The sequence below is a fragment of the Malaclemys terrapin genome, chromosome 14 (assembly GCF_027887155.1).
Source record: "Malaclemys terrapin pileata isolate rMalTer1 chromosome 14, rMalTer1.hap1, whole genome shotgun sequence".
NCBI lineage: Eukaryota > Metazoa > Chordata > Testudines > Emydidae > Malaclemys > Malaclemys terrapin.
This window is the reverse complement of record NC_071518.1, coordinates 2875734-2892560: the sequence shown is the minus strand read 5'-3', so window position 1 is coordinate 2892560 and position 16827 is coordinate 2875734. Positions and strand designations below refer to the sequence as shown.

The 16827-nt window shown below is 54.8% G+C and overlaps 1 protein-coding gene across 1 annotated transcript in view; it reads left to right on the top strand.

Moving 5' to 3' along the window:
• The window catches only part of TANGO6 (transport and golgi organization 6 homolog), an 88283-nt gene extending 71638 nt beyond the window's left edge, over nucleotides 1–16645 (top strand). Inside the window, 2 exon segments of the mRNA XM_054048915.1 lie at nucleotides 6442–6555; nucleotides 15493–16645. Coding sequence (XP_053904890.1) covers nucleotides 6442–6555; nucleotides 15493–15669 — 291 coding nt within the window. The 3' untranslated portion in view covers nucleotides 15670–16645.
• The last annotated feature ends 182 nt before the right edge of the window (nucleotides 16646–16827 follow it).

Here is a 16827-nt window from a genome sequence, read left to right as displayed (position 1 = left end):
GAATGAGGAGGCCTGTTTATACCCTGAGAGCAGTATGTCCTTTGAATGCAGGTCTTCGGGAGCTCCCATTTCTGTCTGTTCATATATTATACATGCAAAAGAATGTAAAGGTTGCAGAGTCAAGCACTCAGGTTAAGAAATGCCAGAATCAAGGTTGCCTATAACCTTGATTTGGCCCCCTTGTATGTATGCATTATAACGTAGTCTTTAATTAGGTGACCCCATGCTGCTGTTTCCATAGGACCCTGCCTCATTCAGTGCACAGGATGGATGGTGCATGCTGAATGAGCAGCTATTCGAGATTTTGTTTTATCCTCATTGTCTGGTGTGTGACTCCAGGTCCTATTTACTGCATGCTGTTCAAGTCCGGCTCTGAATACAGAGTACAGCTCACCCTCTGAGTCCCAGTTCCCAGTCTCCCTCCCTTGGCGCCTCATCCCAGCCTCCCACCCCTGACACTGTGTCTAATTTCCGTTTTCTCCCTACCCCTTTCCCCAGTGTCTCCCCCACAGCACCCAGTCACTCTTCCTTGACGCTTCACCTCAGTCTCGTCTCTCCCTCCCCCCCCAACTCCTTGCCTAGCCAGTCCTAGTCATCCCTGCCCCTAGATTCCTTGTCTAATCTCAGTCTTCCACTCACCTGTTTTCCCACTCCCCAGTTCCCAGTCTTGCCCCCTCTGCTGCCCCTCTCACATGTTCAGCTCTTGTTCCCTCTGCATTCAAGTCAGGCAGCTTCCTCCTCCAGCCTGCCTGGCAGGTGGATCATTGGAAACACAGGAGAGAGTCTCCCTGTCAGTCTGGTACCCAGCACCACAGTGCTCCCCGGCAGCTGGGAACAACAGTTACCGGGAAAGTCCTGTTCAGCCTCTGTGGCCCTGAACTGGAGCATGCTCAGTGCAGACAGAATCTTCAGAGAATTTGTCCCTTCAGAGCATGTGCAAACTGAGTATTTCCAGTGGCCTGTCACTTTACCAAATCTGGGCGGCGTTTCACAGGAACAGCAGCGTGCCCAGCTCTGACACTGGGTGAAGCCACCATCCCTGCCCTGTTTCAAGCCCTTGCTGTCAGACGTGGAGGCAATATAGCTTCTCAATTAAACAACGGAAAGAATATTTTAAACACGGGCAAAACAATGTATTTTTCCCTAATCTTGTTCTCTGAATCAGCTGAACCATTTTTGTTGGTACTTTAATTCAGTCTGAGGCAGACCCCTGGCATGGAAAATTTCAGCCCAAATAGTTAGTTTGGCAACTGAAAACAGGGTCTTCTAATGGGAAGTGTCAGACTACCAGCCCTGCCTCTAATAATTTCACTGTAGTACAAGACCTTAAAGCATATTTTGTACCTGCTACAGGCACCTCCTCCCAGTTAATAGCATCTCATTATGCTTTTCGTTGCTGCAAAAGAGGAGAATTCAGTGCCAGTTTGATCCTAGTGGCTGGGGTGCTGCAGTCTGTGCACTTTTATGAAAGGCTTTAGGCAAGGTGCGTTTATATCAGAGGCACAACAAAGGTGGAGTTTCCCCAGCTGCTGTTCTCCCTTGAAGTTTTTTCAGGGCCAGAGGTGAGTTTCTCGTTTTTCCCTGGCTGATTGTAACTGTTTGGTGTGTTGGAGGCAGTGAACCTGCTACTCTGGCACTAAACCCAGGAACACCGTGTCACTCACTCAGCCATGACCGCTGCCGAGGCCCAGAAGACTGTGCTTGTACAGCCAGTGTGTCTGCAAACAGGCCATTCCCAGAGCTGTTCCCTTCCCACACATCACTCCTTTCTCTGGAAGGCACGTGCCGCCCAGGTGTGTGCATGGTCCAGGGCTTTAATTGTTTAGGAACAACCAAACCAACAATGGGCTCTCTGTAGGCAGGTGTGAAGAACACTTTCACACAGATCAAGTAGTGAACTGGCAAATGTCATTCCACGTTAGCACCCTTTGCACACGAGGATCGGGGGAGCTGTGTGTTTCCTTCCCTTCCCATTTGCCGTCACCAGCCCTCACCGCCCTTCCAGTTGTGCTCACACACCTCTGTGGTAACTGGATTAGTCACGTACATGAAAATAACATTAAATATTTTGCTCGTGTGTTTCTCACTGTATCCAGCTGCTAGTCTTTATTATATTGGAGTAGAAGAGCCAGCCCCATGTGACCAGACAGCTGTATACTCCTTTCCCCCTCCCTGGTTTGGGAACTGCTACACTAGAGACTGTAAGCTCTTTGGGGCAGGGACCATGTGTTTGTACAGTGCCTAGCACCATGGGTCCTTTCTCCATGACTGGGCCCCAAGGCGCTGTGATAATATAACAGAGCCATGTTCCTCCAGCTTAGAGCCCCGTGACTAGCTCCGTGGACAAGAGATGAGGACATTGGGTGCAGCTCTGTAGCAGTTCCGTTGCCCGCTCAGCAGTGTCCATGAGGTGCCCTCTCTGACCACAGGGCTCAGGCGTGTTTGGCAGCCCAGTGACGCCACGGCCTGCCCAGAGAGATAGTGAGGGTGGGCCTGGCAACCAGCCGGGATCCCAGGGATCAACCTCATTTGCATAAAAGCGAAGCTCCCTGGTGCCTTTGCTGAAATGGAAGTGTTGCCCATCAAGCCCGTGCCATGCTCCAGCCTCTCCTCCCCTTCACACACATTCTTTGCATCCAGCATCTCCATATTAAAGGCCAGGGCACCTGCCTCTGCGCCATCCAGTGCGTAGCAGGGACACTCCCAGTCCTGTGGCCTGTGTCCGGGATGATACTGAACTGAGCTGTAGTCTCCCAGGGTGCTGAGAACTAGGAATCTCTCCTCCTCGTGGCCTGTACCATGTGCTGATACTGCTTTACCTACTCGGAAGCTGAGGTGCCTGGAATAGTGAACTGCAGTCTTCAGGGCCTCTTCTCCCAAGGCATTGTGTTGGGCTGACAGAAATGAATGTGATTTAGAACCACCACCCAGGAGCAGGGAGGGGCCGTATCATTGTGAGCCGCTCCGGTACTATGGCGACGAGTGCTGATGAATGAGCCCACCTGGCAGGGCACCGTCAGCCCCACATGGTCAGTGGCACGCGCTGTAGGTTTCCACGGAGACGTGTCAGCGCAGTCACTAGGCAGCGCCGGGTTTACAGAGCAGAGATGGGGCCTGCGGTAATGCTCCTTTGAATGAGCAGACTGTTAATGAGTTTAAAAGCGATAGACATCAGGCATGCGGAGATCAGCACCATCCCCGCTGAGTGAGCAGAAGGATGTGGCTGAGGCAGGCAGAGGTGTGAGCACATGCCAGAGGACAAGCAGGTCACCTCTGTTCCCTGCCCAGTTGGTCTGATTCCTTTTCAGACCCGAAGGCAGGTGGAAGTGCTGCAGAGAAGGGAGAAGCACTGCTGCAGATGCGGGAGGCTCTCTACAATCCCCTCTGCTCGTGAGTTGCTTCCCAGCACGGGCTCTTCCTGGGGATTGGCTGGGTTGGTGCCAGCCTGCGTGAATTCTGGATGTAAGCGTAAGGGCTGGGAGCAGTGTGGAGACACCAAGTTTAGGCTGGGGGCCGGGGCATTCCCACAGTGCTCGTAGAAGCTGCTTTTCCAGGGTTTCTGTAGAAATACACCCTGTGAGCTCTATGGTCCCATATGAACACAGTGTTGGCTTAAACCTGGGCTGTGCCTTCCCACACAGTGCTAGGCAGCAGGCTCCCATCTCCCCGTCAGCTTCAGAAGAATCACTGGGGCAGATAGTCCCTGGGCTGGGAAGCCGGGGGGGATCTTGTTACTGTTCGGGTAGAGCTCCAGTCGTTCTGTGTTCAAGGTGGTCCAAGGATTGAAGGGCTGAGGAGCTCCGTCCAGAGATTGCACTAGGGCTGAGTCCTGCAGGGTCACAGCCCCCCACCCTGCCCACGAAGGTGACCCACTCGCTGGTGAGTGAGTGGGCACTATGAATGTGCCTGAAACAAGCTGTCAGAGCCCTACAATTGTGTGAGACTAGCGCAGGCCTGTTGTGGGTGCTTCCAGATCACTTTAAGCCCTGGCTCCAGCTCCATTCTTCCCTGAGCCCTTAGTCTCTGGCCTGAAGAAGTATGTGGACAGGTCTGGTGCAGTCCCTCTGCTGCTGCTGTGTAAGTCCCGTCTGGCTCTGCAGCAGGCATTGCAGCAGCCAGCCCCTCTGTGAGATGCACTCTCCAGGGCGCGAGGGGACTAGGCACTGTCCTTGAACAAATGGCTGATACTCTCATACTGATACGAATTGCTGATGCTCTTTTTCCATTCTGTTTGGAAATGGCGCCAACCAGCCACGGAAAGTGGAGCATGTCTGTTAATGTCAGGTCGTGCTTTGCAAAGCTGGGATCTACTGGAGGAGAACAGCTTTAGCCACAGGTGCAGTGTGCACTGGATGTTGGGGATTTGGGTCTGTCTCTGCCCCAAAGCGGGAGGCAGGTGGGTTAAAATCTCCCAGGAACTATTGCAGCACATGTGAGGAGGAAGGCAGGTCATGCTCCCAGGCATGATTCGAAACGAGAGCACACCTAGCGGGGCTATTGAGACACACCGGGTCGTGAACTGGGATGGGATTTGTACCTGTTCAGCTCTCTGCTGGTCCACCTGTGCCTGTGAACTGCTGAGACAGTTTTCCCACCACTTGTTCACAGGCTGCTCTGAAAAACCCTTCTTAGCCCATACGTTTCTGGGGGACCGGCTAGCGTCCGAGGCAAGCAGATGCATTGGTGTGGCTAGAAGCCGTGAGGTCAGCAGCCATGCCAAAGCAGAGTGCACGCAAGCAGCCGGCAAGCACGCCTTTCTGCAAGACCGTCAGAAAGATGTCATGAATATTTCCCTCCTGCTTCTGCTCACGCATCGATCTGGTAGTGACAGCATTTGACAAGATGCCAATGCACCGCATGTCAGCTATTTCAGGAACATGCTAGCTGTGCAAACTCTCCCTGCTGTTGCTGATTATCTAATTAGGCTCTTTCAACTCGGCCTGCCTGCTTAACAGCAGAGCAACACGCAGTCTGCACAGCGAATCCCTGTGCCAGTGAAGTGTCTCTCCTCCAGTTGGAGATTCACTCCTCTCTAAAGGAGTGGTCCAGGCCTGCCCAGGCTCTCTGCATGAGGCACTTTCCTTTTGGGCAACAGTTTCTGCTCACAGGTTTTTAGATGTAGCTGTTCCAGGAAGTCTCACTCAAGCAATTTGTGCCCCCCATTTCACCTACTTGATACCAGCGACACGCCCTTTGGGCTGGTCAGTCTGTATTACAGGCTCTTCAGGACCCATTCTGGGTCATAAATCATCTGCAGTGTCCGACAGGGGTTTTTAATAATAAAATACCCAGTGTTTACCTACGACCCACGATATCTGGCACCGCTGCTGAGAGCGCCGCCTCCTAGGGGAGGGAATGGCAGTACCATCCATTGGCCCAGAGATATGCAGACATCATGGATGCCAATGCCCAAACAAGGGAATAGATGAACCAAATCAGTCTTGTGCCAGTGAGCAATTCAGAGGCCATGAGGTACCTAATAAATGCCTAGGCAAGTAGCATTCCTTCTCAACCCTTCTAAGGAGCGGGACTACGTGACTGGGCCATGCTTAGAATCCTTTGTTATACAACAGCTTTCTCGTCACTCAGTCTTTGCTGCTTTCCTGGGTCCTAGCTCAGCTTTGCAGCCCCCGTTGCCCTGACAACACAGAAGCAAAGCCCCTCCCAATCCATGGGGAGCCTAGAGGCATCTGCACATTTAATCAAATCTGCCTAAAGTTAGGTGCCCAAATCCACATTTAGGCCACAAATTGACCTATGTAAAAGTGCTAAATGACCCGGCTCTCACTGAAGTCTCAGGAGCTCAGCACCTTTGAGAATTCGTCACTTTTATTTAGGAGTCTAACTTTAGGCACCTGGGTTTGAAAATGTAGGGAGCCAGCTTGAGAGGCCAGAGGTCTTCTGAAATTGTCAAGAGGATTTCCCTCGGTCCCATCCCCTGGAATCGCAGGCAATGGGACGTCATCCCCCACATCAGCAGGGAACGCTGAATGAGCAGCCCCATACCTCAGCTGGCAGAAAAGGCAGGAGAGCAGCATAACATGGGGCTTCCCTTCTTTCCACTCCTGACACAGCCCCCTTTGCCTGCAGCTTCTGTAAAGACCCATGTCATGGGGTGCGCTCTAGCCTGCTGGGCCAGGTCTGCCTTGGTTTCCATGGGCTTGTTTCTGCCCCAAGTTCTCCTGCCCGCTCTGGAGCTGCAGGTGGGCAGGCCCTGGGGGCTGTTACTGTGGTGTTTTTCCTGCTGTGTGTACGCCATGCCTTTGTGGATCTGCATGTTACGATCACGGATACCTTTTCCACGTCACGTGTGGGTGTACTGATGGGTTCCTGACTGCACCCCCGCCCAGTCCAGCCCAGCGACACTGCGGTGGGGACAATGGAGTGTGGCAAAGGCGCTGCATACACTAACAAAGTTCTCGCCCCGGTTCGCCCTGCCAGGTGACCTCCTGTTTGACAGCTGTAGTTAAGACAGACAGCGAGGCTGAAGTCCGAAGAGCTGCCGTCCATGTGGTGGTGGTGCTGCTCCGTGGGCTCAGTGAGAAAGCGACTGAGGTAAGCCTCCCTCCCTGCTCCCAGCAGTGCCACAGGTACCTCCACGCAGCCTCTTCGCAGACTGACCCTCACGCATTATCCCTGGAGCCTACAGTCAACACACTGGCTCCTGCCACAGAGCAAGGAAACTCCCAAGTGTCTCCAGACCCAGGGGTCCTGCCCACTACACCCATCCCAAGCCTGGCGAGCATAATGTGCTCTCAGACAGCAACTTACTGAACTCTCTGGGGATCTCTGACGTGATTTCCAGATAGCAGCAGTTCAGGCTCTGATTGTGTGTGTTGAGTCACGGGGAAGGGTTACGAGAAACATTTCCTTTAGATGTTGCAGGCAGTAAAACCCAAGGTGTGGCTCTTGGGAGCCTAATAACTCATAAGGTAAACTTCCATGTCTAGGCAAAAGCTAATGAAAGCGTAACGGTGAGCTAGGAATTCATTTCCCCTGCAGGGATTCCTGCCTAGCTCCTGTGCCGAGCTCTAAGATTAGTGCACGACGGTGTCTCCTCTTATTGTCTGTGTGCGCCAGTCCCCAGCGGTGAGATCCCCGGGAGTTCTAGAAATCATGAGACCTGTTCAGGAGTCACCAGCAGGGATGTGGTGAACTATTAAGAGAACTGTAATTCCCCTAAAAGCCAGATTTCCTCCACTTCCCAGCACCCACTGTTAATGTTCTGCATTAACACTGATCCCAGCTTCCTGGCTTCCACAGCAGCTCCTGTGTATTGGCCGTTCCCCAGAGTGGCTGTAGCACGGGCTTCTGCAACAGTGACTGCCTTCCTTGGGAGAGATGAAGAGCAACCTCTCTGCATTACTGTAGCAAAGGCTGTCGTCCTGCCATGGCCAGAGCTTTCACTCCCATCTCTGACTCAGTCTAATCAGTGCTATTACTGACCTACGAGAGCACCCAGGCCATGCTGCTAGCCCCGGGCTGCTCTGTTCCTTTGCCCTGCTCTTCCATGTGTTTGCAGAGAGTGGGAGAGAGCAAAGCCGCCAAAGCTACAGCGTCTGGTGTCCACTGCCTATAAAAAGCCCGTCCTGTTGACGGTGACAGCGCTTGGGGCTGGGCCGGCACTGCCAGGGATAGATTCGTCCTCTGGGGAAGTTTACTCTGGCATTGCTGTGGCTGAGGTGGTGCTGGGAGGCTGTCAGCTGGAGAAGCCCACACGCAGCCCAGCACATAGGGGGTGGTTCAGGGACTAGAAGATGTGGACACTATTGGATTCAGCCTCCGTGTAATGCTTCGGTGGGGATCCAGGGTCCCCATTTGTCCAAGCAGGCGGTGCACTGGGAAAGTCACCCTCTTAGGCCAAGAGGTCATTGGCTCTCCCCATAAAATTGCCTGGACAGACGGAGCAGTGTGACCTCTGGATGAGGTGTCAAAGGGTTAGACAGGAACAGAGGGTCCTGTGGCACCTTTAAGACTGACAGAAGTATTGGGAGCATAAGCTTTCGTGGGTAAGAACCTCACTTCTTCAGATGCAAGAAGTGAGGTTCTTACCCACGAAAGCTTATGCTCCCAATACTTCTGTCAGTCTTAAAGGTGCCACAGGACCCTCTGTTGCTTTTTACAGATTCAGACTAACACGGCTACCCCTCTGATAAAGGGTTAGTGTGTGACTCCAATCCCATGTGACCCCAGGGCCTGAATGTTACAATGGCTTAATGCCTGTGTAGGCAGCAGGTCCGACCCGGAACCACCCGCCTCAGAGCAGCCATGTCGGCGCTGGTTACTTCTTCTGAAGGCCCTGGCTGGGGTCAGGAGCAGGCCCAGCCCCTGGAGAAGGGGAGACACTGCCCAGAATGGGCAGCACTTGCTAGCCACGGGAGCTCCCCAGATCCCTCCACTGCTTCCTGGGCTGAGGCTTGTTCTCTGTGCATGGCTCTCTGTTACAGCAGGCTGCATGCAGGGGGAGGTCCCAGCCAGCTGGGGAGTCTGCAGAGCGCCAGTGAGCCCTCACCCATGGGAGAGACGGTGGTGACTGCCTCTCCCTGGATGAAAGCCCAGCTCTTTATCACACGCTAGAAAAGCCTGTGTGTGGAATGACCCAGCCACTCCGCCAAAGATGTCAGAGCAGGGTTGGTTCTTCACTGGGGATGCTGAACTTTCAGCTAGTTTATCCCCTTTGAACTGTGCTTCTGTGAAGTCAGGAGCTGTCTGAGCCAAGCTCCATCCCTGTAATAACATACACACGATCCTCTTGGGCACTTCAGTGTGCAGCAGAGAGCCATGCTGCCCTTCCTTGCTGTCTGCCATGGCCCCTTGGATTCTTCTCTCGCAGTGGGTTTGTAGCATAAAATCCTGCTGGGTAGTGCCAAGCTGCTCTGTACCGCCTCCTGCATGTGGGACCCTGCGGGGAGGGCTCACGGGATCAGTGTGAGAGGGACCTGCTAACGAAGTGCGATACAGCGAGTAGTGGGAGTCGTGCCCCCAGAAATGGCTCGGTCCTGCTGAGTGAGCCAGCCCTGTAGGAGTGGCAGTAGGCGTGTTACACAACAGAACTGGCCTGGGCAGAGGTGAGGCGTGGCCAGTGTGCAGTGCCCTTATCGTGCTGAGTTTACAGTGCAGCTCCCTTGTCGCGCTGAGAGCTGGCTCTTCCGGCCGCCACAAGGAAAAACAGAGTATTAAGAACATAAGGTCGGCCATACTGGGGCAGACCAATGGTCCATCTAGCCCGTTATCCTGTCTGACAGGGACTAGTGCCTGATGCTTCAGAGGGAATCTACAGAACACGGCAGTGTTGAGTGATCCATCCCCGTTGTCCAGTCCCAGCTCCTGGCATGCTGGGATCTGTACTTTCCACCACCTGCACTTCTGTATTTAAGAGAGTGACAGCAGATCCCACGCCAATGGCATGTGGATCCGGTGCAGTGCTGGTACCCCAGGCAGGTTGTCAGTGCAGCCCTTTGTGGGGCAGTCAGAGCACCCCAGACCTGTGCGCTGTCGTGGGGGGGTATCACACAGCGCAGCACTGTAAAGGCTGATGCGGTAATATGTCAAATCTGGGCCGTGTCTCTCTGGGTTCACTAGAAATCCCACGTCATTAATGTTTTGGTGGCAAAGAGCAGATCCCAGCTGGGAAGCTGCATGTTGTTTGCTGCTCTTACACCAGCACATTGGACAACGTGCACTGGTGGCAGCAGCTCCTCTGCCACGGTCCAGCCCAGCAGCGGGTCTAAACCACGACGGCTCCTGGCTGCAGAGAGCACTTGGGCAATGGGACCAGATCTGAGGCCTGGCTACAGAGTCTGCTCCTTGGCTGCTGCTGGGGATGGGAGGGGCTCTGCCTTTGCAAGCAGCAGCTTCCTAGGCGGGTGTCTCCCTGCAGGTCCCTGTAGCTCACACCCAGAGAAGGGAGACAGCAATCCAAGCCACGTGCAGCCCCCGTTCGTCACACCCCGCACGTGCTGCACTCACTGCCTAGGCTAGAAGAATGACTCCGGCTGTCTGAGTGAAGACTGCTACTGTCCTAGATTCACCTCCCTGTGCAGCCCGAGCTGCCCAGCACCTTCCTGCCTTTTGTTGTCTTATGGCTCCCCCCACCCCAAAGTTGTTTGAACACCGTTTTGAGCGGGTGTTGACACAGGCTGCAGAACGGGCTATCGGCTGATCCAGCCTGTTTCCTTCGCAGAGCTATTCCCCCAGTAAGTGCTCCACATATAGACAGAGGTTCACTGTAGTGCATAAATGAAAAGAACATTTATATGAGGATGACTCACATCCAGGTTAATTTTATTCCCCTGGAAACGTTCAAAGATAGTCATCAAGGTCCTTGATAGGCAGAAAACAAATGGACACAGCCCCCCTGCCCTGGGTCCTGCCTACTGCTGCTCCTCCCCACTAACCGTCTGCCTCTAACCTTTCTGCTTCCCCCACCTCCACAAGACAGCGTGTGGCAGCAGCAGGCTGCCCTACGGGGACTGGCGCTCACTGCTGCAGGCTCTCAGAGCATTGAGTATTGTCGCAGTTCTTGCTGGGAATGGACCACCACCGCCCCTGGGGCTCTCAGCAGCTAGGGCAGGTTTGCTGTGGCTGATACCATTGACCAGAGATTGAGAGCATCACAATCCCAACTGTATTACAGCAGCTACATTTGCTTTACCGCTTCCTGTCACTCAGAGGCAGTTTCCCAGTGTGCTTTGGCTGTGTATTCATCTGCTCTGTGGGTGGTTAATATGCTTCTCTCTGGAACCTGGAAGGTAGAGAGCTGGGGCTGACTGGGATGCTTACTTGCATTCCTACTCAGGTTTGTCTGTATCCACCTCTGCCTAGTAGGTGTCTGATAATTTCTCCTCTTGCTAGCTGCTTACAGGGAAAAGGAGCTGCTCTTTGTCCCTCCACCCCCACAAGAGCATCTGCGAGTGGGGACAGATTTCTATAGCTTTCCCCCTCCCTGAGCCTCCATTTTTGGTTCTCTCTCAGTAAGAGTGAATAGTACCAGTGTCTGCTTCTACTGTTGCCCATATGTAGTTTTCTCCTGCAGCAGAGTGAAACTGACATTCTTATTTGCACTGCTGGCTACAGAATTCTGGATAGCAGCAGTGAAACTGACCAGCATGGAGTTAATCTCTTCTGCTACAGTATGGGAAAGCTGTGAGCTGCAGCAGAGGCACTGGAGCTGTCTGCATTCTCAGGAAGTTGACACTGCATTGCTTTACATTCAGTTCATATTTCCAAGGCTTTTCCCTCTCCCTCAGCCAAGGATTAGAGTTAGCAACTTTTGCAAGGGAATATTACTTTCTAAAGAAATTGAAGATTTACACACACACACACCCCTACCTGTGCCCAGTCACATTCCAGTGAATGCTTCCCACTTGTCATGGGTAAGTTGATGTGTCCAGTCCTGGTTATCTGTCCCAGTGTAGCCAGATGTCAGTTTCTCTGTGGGGGAGTGTTGTCCCTTCATTTCTTCCCCGATGTTTGGCTGCTTGTGAGGTTTTATTCCTGTGTGAACAACATGCTATATCAAATTTATTATATGGCAATTTACCAGGAGGATTCCAGTGCAGTTGCTGTACCTGAACAAGCTGCTGGTTACCATCCCAGTGCAGCGCAATGCCTGTTGAATGACTGTAACGTCAGTTGGTGGCTGGGGTACAAATTACTGAGGTAGCATGCTGAATTTAGGGAGGCATGTGGCCTAGTGGACTGAGCACAGGATCGGGAGTCAGGAACTCCTGAGTTCTAATCTCCCTTCTGTCCCTGACTTGCTATGGGGTCTCTGTCTGTTTCCCCATCTGTGAAATGGAGGGTTCCAAGAATTCCAACGTAAGCAAATTTCCATAAGGGCCTCACCCTTCCCACCTCCCTCCAAAACACAAACATTTAGAAAACCACCCCGAAATCCTGCGCTCAGTGAGTGCAGCAGGTGCATGAGGCGGGATTATTGCGGCAAAGGGGGGTGGAGTGAGTCTGGCATGAAAAGTGCAGTAGGTGAAATTCCCCCCCAAAAAGCAGTAGGTGGCGCTCATACAGGCTTGTGATGCCAGCTGCCCTTGGGATTAGTGCCCGCCCCATGCACAGCCAGGCGTGTGGTGGGGGACCCGGCCAGGTCTTCAGGATGACTATTAGGTGCCCTGTCACATGTGTGGGTCAGTTTGATAAGACATGAACTGAATGGAGTACTGGGAATTCTAACGTATCGCATCCCGGAGAATCCCGGTCTACACAACAGCTTCCTCCCCCTTCAGCTGCAGGGCACCTAGAGACCCCTGGGCTGGGCTCACCTGTTGGAAACTGTGCCAGCATTCCATTCACACCGCGCTGGAGCTTCGTAGCTGGGGGAGAGGGGTCCCGGGTCCTGCAAAGCTGTGCTCCTGGACGCTTGTGCGTGGGCAGCTGCATTCCTGGGGAGAAATGAGAGTGGCTCAGAGCTCTGCTGCTCAGGACTGGCGATAACAGCAGCCACTTGGGCTTCATTGTCCAGGGTTCCCCATGTTGCGCTGGGAAGACTAGCAGCCGTGTGGTCCCTCAGAAACTCCAAATTCAAGGCTTGGATGCAGAGCGAAGTGGGGAAAGCCCAGGGGCTTGTACACCAGTGAGCCTGACTGGTAAAATCCCCTTTCCAAACCCACCCTCTGGCTGTGTATGTCCTTTCCAGCTGCCCCTCACTTCCTTCGCAGCACCTCCGCTGGGCAGGGCCTACAGCAGCCGCAGGTACCTGGAGTCTCCCCTTTCGGTACATTTTGTTGGCACCTGTTTCGCTGTGCATGGCAGAGGCACACCCTCCCTCTCATCTTCAGAGCCAACAGCTGAAACACCAGGCACTGGGGAAGGGAGGGCCGGGCTGGGCCGGGCCATTCAAAGTGTCTGGTTCTTTCAAGCCTCTTGATGAATAACTATGGCTCCGGTGAGAACCCAGGGACTTGCCTGTTTCTTCCCTTCCCCACAGGACACTTTCTTCCCTTATCTTGTGAACATGAGGGACTCTGCCTCCGTGTCAGGCCTTCCTGCCCATCCCTCTCCACAGCAAGGGGAGATGGCGCTGGTGGAAGATCCATGTCATTTGTGTTGGAGACGGCAGTGCCCTGGGCTGTGTGTAAAACTAACCCTTCCGGTAGCACATTCTCAGCTGGCTGGCTCCCCACAAGCAGTGCAGAAAGTCTGCCCCCCTCATGGCCTGGCCCCATGTGGCCAGGGACCCAGGCTGGGCGGTGCAGTGTCAGTTGCAGGTGACCTACAGGGATACACCCAGAGGGAGAGGTTTTGATAAGTTGCAGGTGGTCATGGAGCCTCTCACTCCAAGGAAGGCATCCAACCTTGTCTCTCTCTCCTTGGCCTCTCCTGTTGATTGCTGGATTCCCCTGCCGGGGGGTGGAATTCCCCTGCTCGGAAGTTAGACTGAGGAAAGGGAAACTTGGCCCAGGATCCTGGTGGACAGCTGCCTATGTCATGGGTAAAACATGTCAGGGCTACGTCTCGGAAAGCCGTGGGCATTGCCATGGGGGCATTCATGTAAATGCAGGGACTGAGGAATGGCCTTTTTATTCAGGGGCAAGGACTTCCCCGCTCTCCTTGCCAGTTATCTGGTGTTCCCAGCAACAGAATTTGTTTGGGCGCCTTTCCTGTGTTAAAGGAAATGGTTCTCTTGCTCTTGGGAATTCCCAGAGCCGGGCTGTGATTGCGTTGCACATTGCCCTTGCTTGGGCCCTGCTAGAAGCGATGCCATTGACAAGTTCTCTCCCACCCCTTGCTGTGCCATCGGGTAACCCAGTGAAGACAAGGGGGCGCAGGGGATAAAGCCTTTAGGTAAGCAAAGGGTGCAAAAGCCAAGGAGGGGAAGGGGATCATTTAGGGCAGGAGTTTTCTGGGTCGTGGAATGTCAGGCACTGGGTCGCAGCGGCTCTGGTCAGCACCACCGACCGGGCCGTTAAAAGTCCCGTCAGTGGTGCTTCCCGGCTAAGGCAGGCTGGTCCCTGCCTGTTCAAACATCGCGCTGCACCCTGGGAGCGGCCAGCAGCAGATCTGGCTCTTAGGCAGGGGCGCCATGGGTCTCCGTGCACTGCCCCTGCCTTGAGCACCAGCTCTGCGCTCCCATTGGCTGGTTCCTGGCCAATAGGAGCTGGGGGAGGGGTGCCTGCAGGCGAGCCCCCTCCAAACTTGAAGCCCCTTCCTGCATCCCAAACCCCTCATCCTTAGCCCAGAGCCCTGACCCCCTCCTGTACCCCAACCTCCTGTGCCAGCCCTGAGCCCCCCAAACTGCTAATCCCCACCCAGAGCCCTGAACCCCTTCCCTCCCCCAGCCCTGAACCCCCCCCAAGTCCCTCACCCCCTCCGTACCCCAATCTCCTGCCCCAGCCCTGAGCCCCCCCAAGCCCCTAATCCCTAGCCCAGAGCCCTGACCCCCTCCCCTCCCCCAGCCCTGAGCCCCCCCAAACCCCTCATCTCTGGCCCCACCCCAGAGCCTTGTGATCTGGCTGTCCAGCTGCAGGGGATTCGGATCCAGCTGGTCTGGACAAAGCAGTGATACAGCCTGGGAAATGCAGGCACCAGTTCGGTCGGCCTTGGAGCTACACCTGGGTGTGTCAGTCCAGAGCCTGCACTGCTCCCTGCGGCCTGGTGCCACTGTGGATGTGGTGCTGCGCATCACACAGCACTGTAGGAAGGTGTCCCTGGGTGTGAGCCGAGCCCACTGCTGCTGTCAGCCCACCCCGGGGGGCAGCCCCTTTCCATGACAAGCATGGTCACCAAGGCGTTAGCAGGCTCACTACCAAGGCAGGGAAGGACTTTGAGTTTTCAGGCATCTCTGGACTTCCATCTACCCCTGCCACTGCGAGCTGGGATTTTCTGACCCATATGCGCATCCAGAAAGGCCTTTGCCCAAATCCCAGAGCTCTAGAATCTCTTGCTCCAAAGCTGGGAAAGCCTGGTTCTGTGCATCCGTTCCCCATGAACGTGCTCACACCCTTCTCTGGGCCCCGTCCCCCCTCAGCCCGGCTGGATGTTCATGCAGCTCTCTGACCCGGGGGGGCAGCCTGGCTGCCTGCTGCAGCCGCCACTCCCACGGAGCAGCGCATCACATGGCAAGTGGGTTAGTAAGGGATGGACGCACCCAGCCAGACAACTTGGCTAATCTATACGTGCGTCTGTCCCTGAGCCGAGGTGCTAGGAACTGCCCCAGGGGAGAAAAGCCCCCACCTGCCTGTTTTAGGGGAACTCCAGCGGCTCAGCATCTGTTGTGGGGAGTGAGCACAGTTCAGTTTAGCTCTGGGTTTACGGAGGAGGGGCTGTATCATAGTCCCTCTCTGGCAGATAGGGAAACCGAGGCACGGAGGGGCAGGGATTTGCCCAAGTGATCCTACTGCTGTGATTTGCTGTAGTGTCCTGGGACTGGGCTGAGCCCGGGGTGCTGGACAGAAGGCGACAGGTCTGTGCCCAGTGGGGGACACTGGCTTATGACTGTTCTGAATGTGGAGGTGCTGAGTGTCCGTCTCTCCCCAGGTTCTCAGGGACGTGCTGCGGGATCTCTACCGCCTGCTGAAGTCAGTGGTGGTTTCTGACCGTGATGAGGTCACAGTGCTTCATGCCCAGCTGGCCTTGGAGGAACTCGATGACATCATGAGGAAGTTCTTGTTCCCCCCCCAGACTCTAGAGAAGAAGCTTGTGGTCCTGCCGTAGCAAGACAGAGAGGCCAGCAGGGTCGAGTGCCCCCAGCACAACTTCCACAGCCCAGTCGCACCTGCTTGTCTGGACCAGTGCGCCGTAGCCAGGAGAGACCGGGATTCCTGGGTCCCACGGCCTCGTCTCTCGTCCCCTTCTGCCTCCCGGTTTGCTGAGAGCAGTTAACACACTGAAGGATGTGCTTAGGATTCGGCCCCTGCCCCAGGCTGTGACTTGGGGCCTGCCAGCGTGTGTTCTGGCCTGTCTGCCTCGGCTAGAAATGAGGCTACGTGGAATCTGCAAGACCTCAGAAAGTCACAGTGAGGGCTCCTTGCCCGTTCAGACTGCAGCATTGCTTGGGGCCAGCACAGCTCACAGGGCCGAGCATGCCAGGAACTCGTGCAGGGAGTCGCTTTCAACACCAAAACCAAACTTGTACTGAACCCAAACGCAGGGCAGGAAAAACCCCACCATTTGCTCTGCCCTCCGTTCATGTTTACCGGGACAGCTGCCAATGAAACCACCGGCCCGTCACAGCGAGGAGGCAGTGGCATCGGGGTGGCTCTGGTACAGGTACCTCCTAGAGGGTTCGACCGGCCTGCCAAGTGCAGCGTCTCCCCCACTCCCCCGCACCACACACACCATGTACTCAGACTGAGGGGACTCGCTGCTCAAAATGCAGAGACCTTATTAAAACGACAGCCCCTCTCCAGGCCCGTGGGACTGGCTACTCGGCGAGTGGTGAAACGCAGGGACTGGAAATCCGCTCTCATCCACTCCCTGCATTTGACCTTCACTGGGGGCTCTCAGGCATTAGCACTGTGCTGCAGGGCTGGGTTTAAAAATCCCCAAACAGCCCCCAGGAGCCGTCCACTGGGGTGCCTGGCGGGCGTGGGGTGTGTTTGACATTGTTTTTAACAATAGCTAAACTGTGGGCAACTTTGTCATGCCAGGGCCCCTCTGAGCTGGCTATAAAGGACCTCTGTCAATGTCACTCCGTGTAAAGTCAATCTGCGTGGGCAGAGGGAGGGGCACGGCACAGCATGCTTTTGCTCTCCCTGGATAAAGACGCTAAGTTGGCGTGGGGAAGCTGGCCCTCCGTACCACGCTGGAGAGCCCAGCCCTGCCCGAGTGAGCGCCCTGCGCTGCATGTGCCCAAGGAAGGGAAATCGGAGG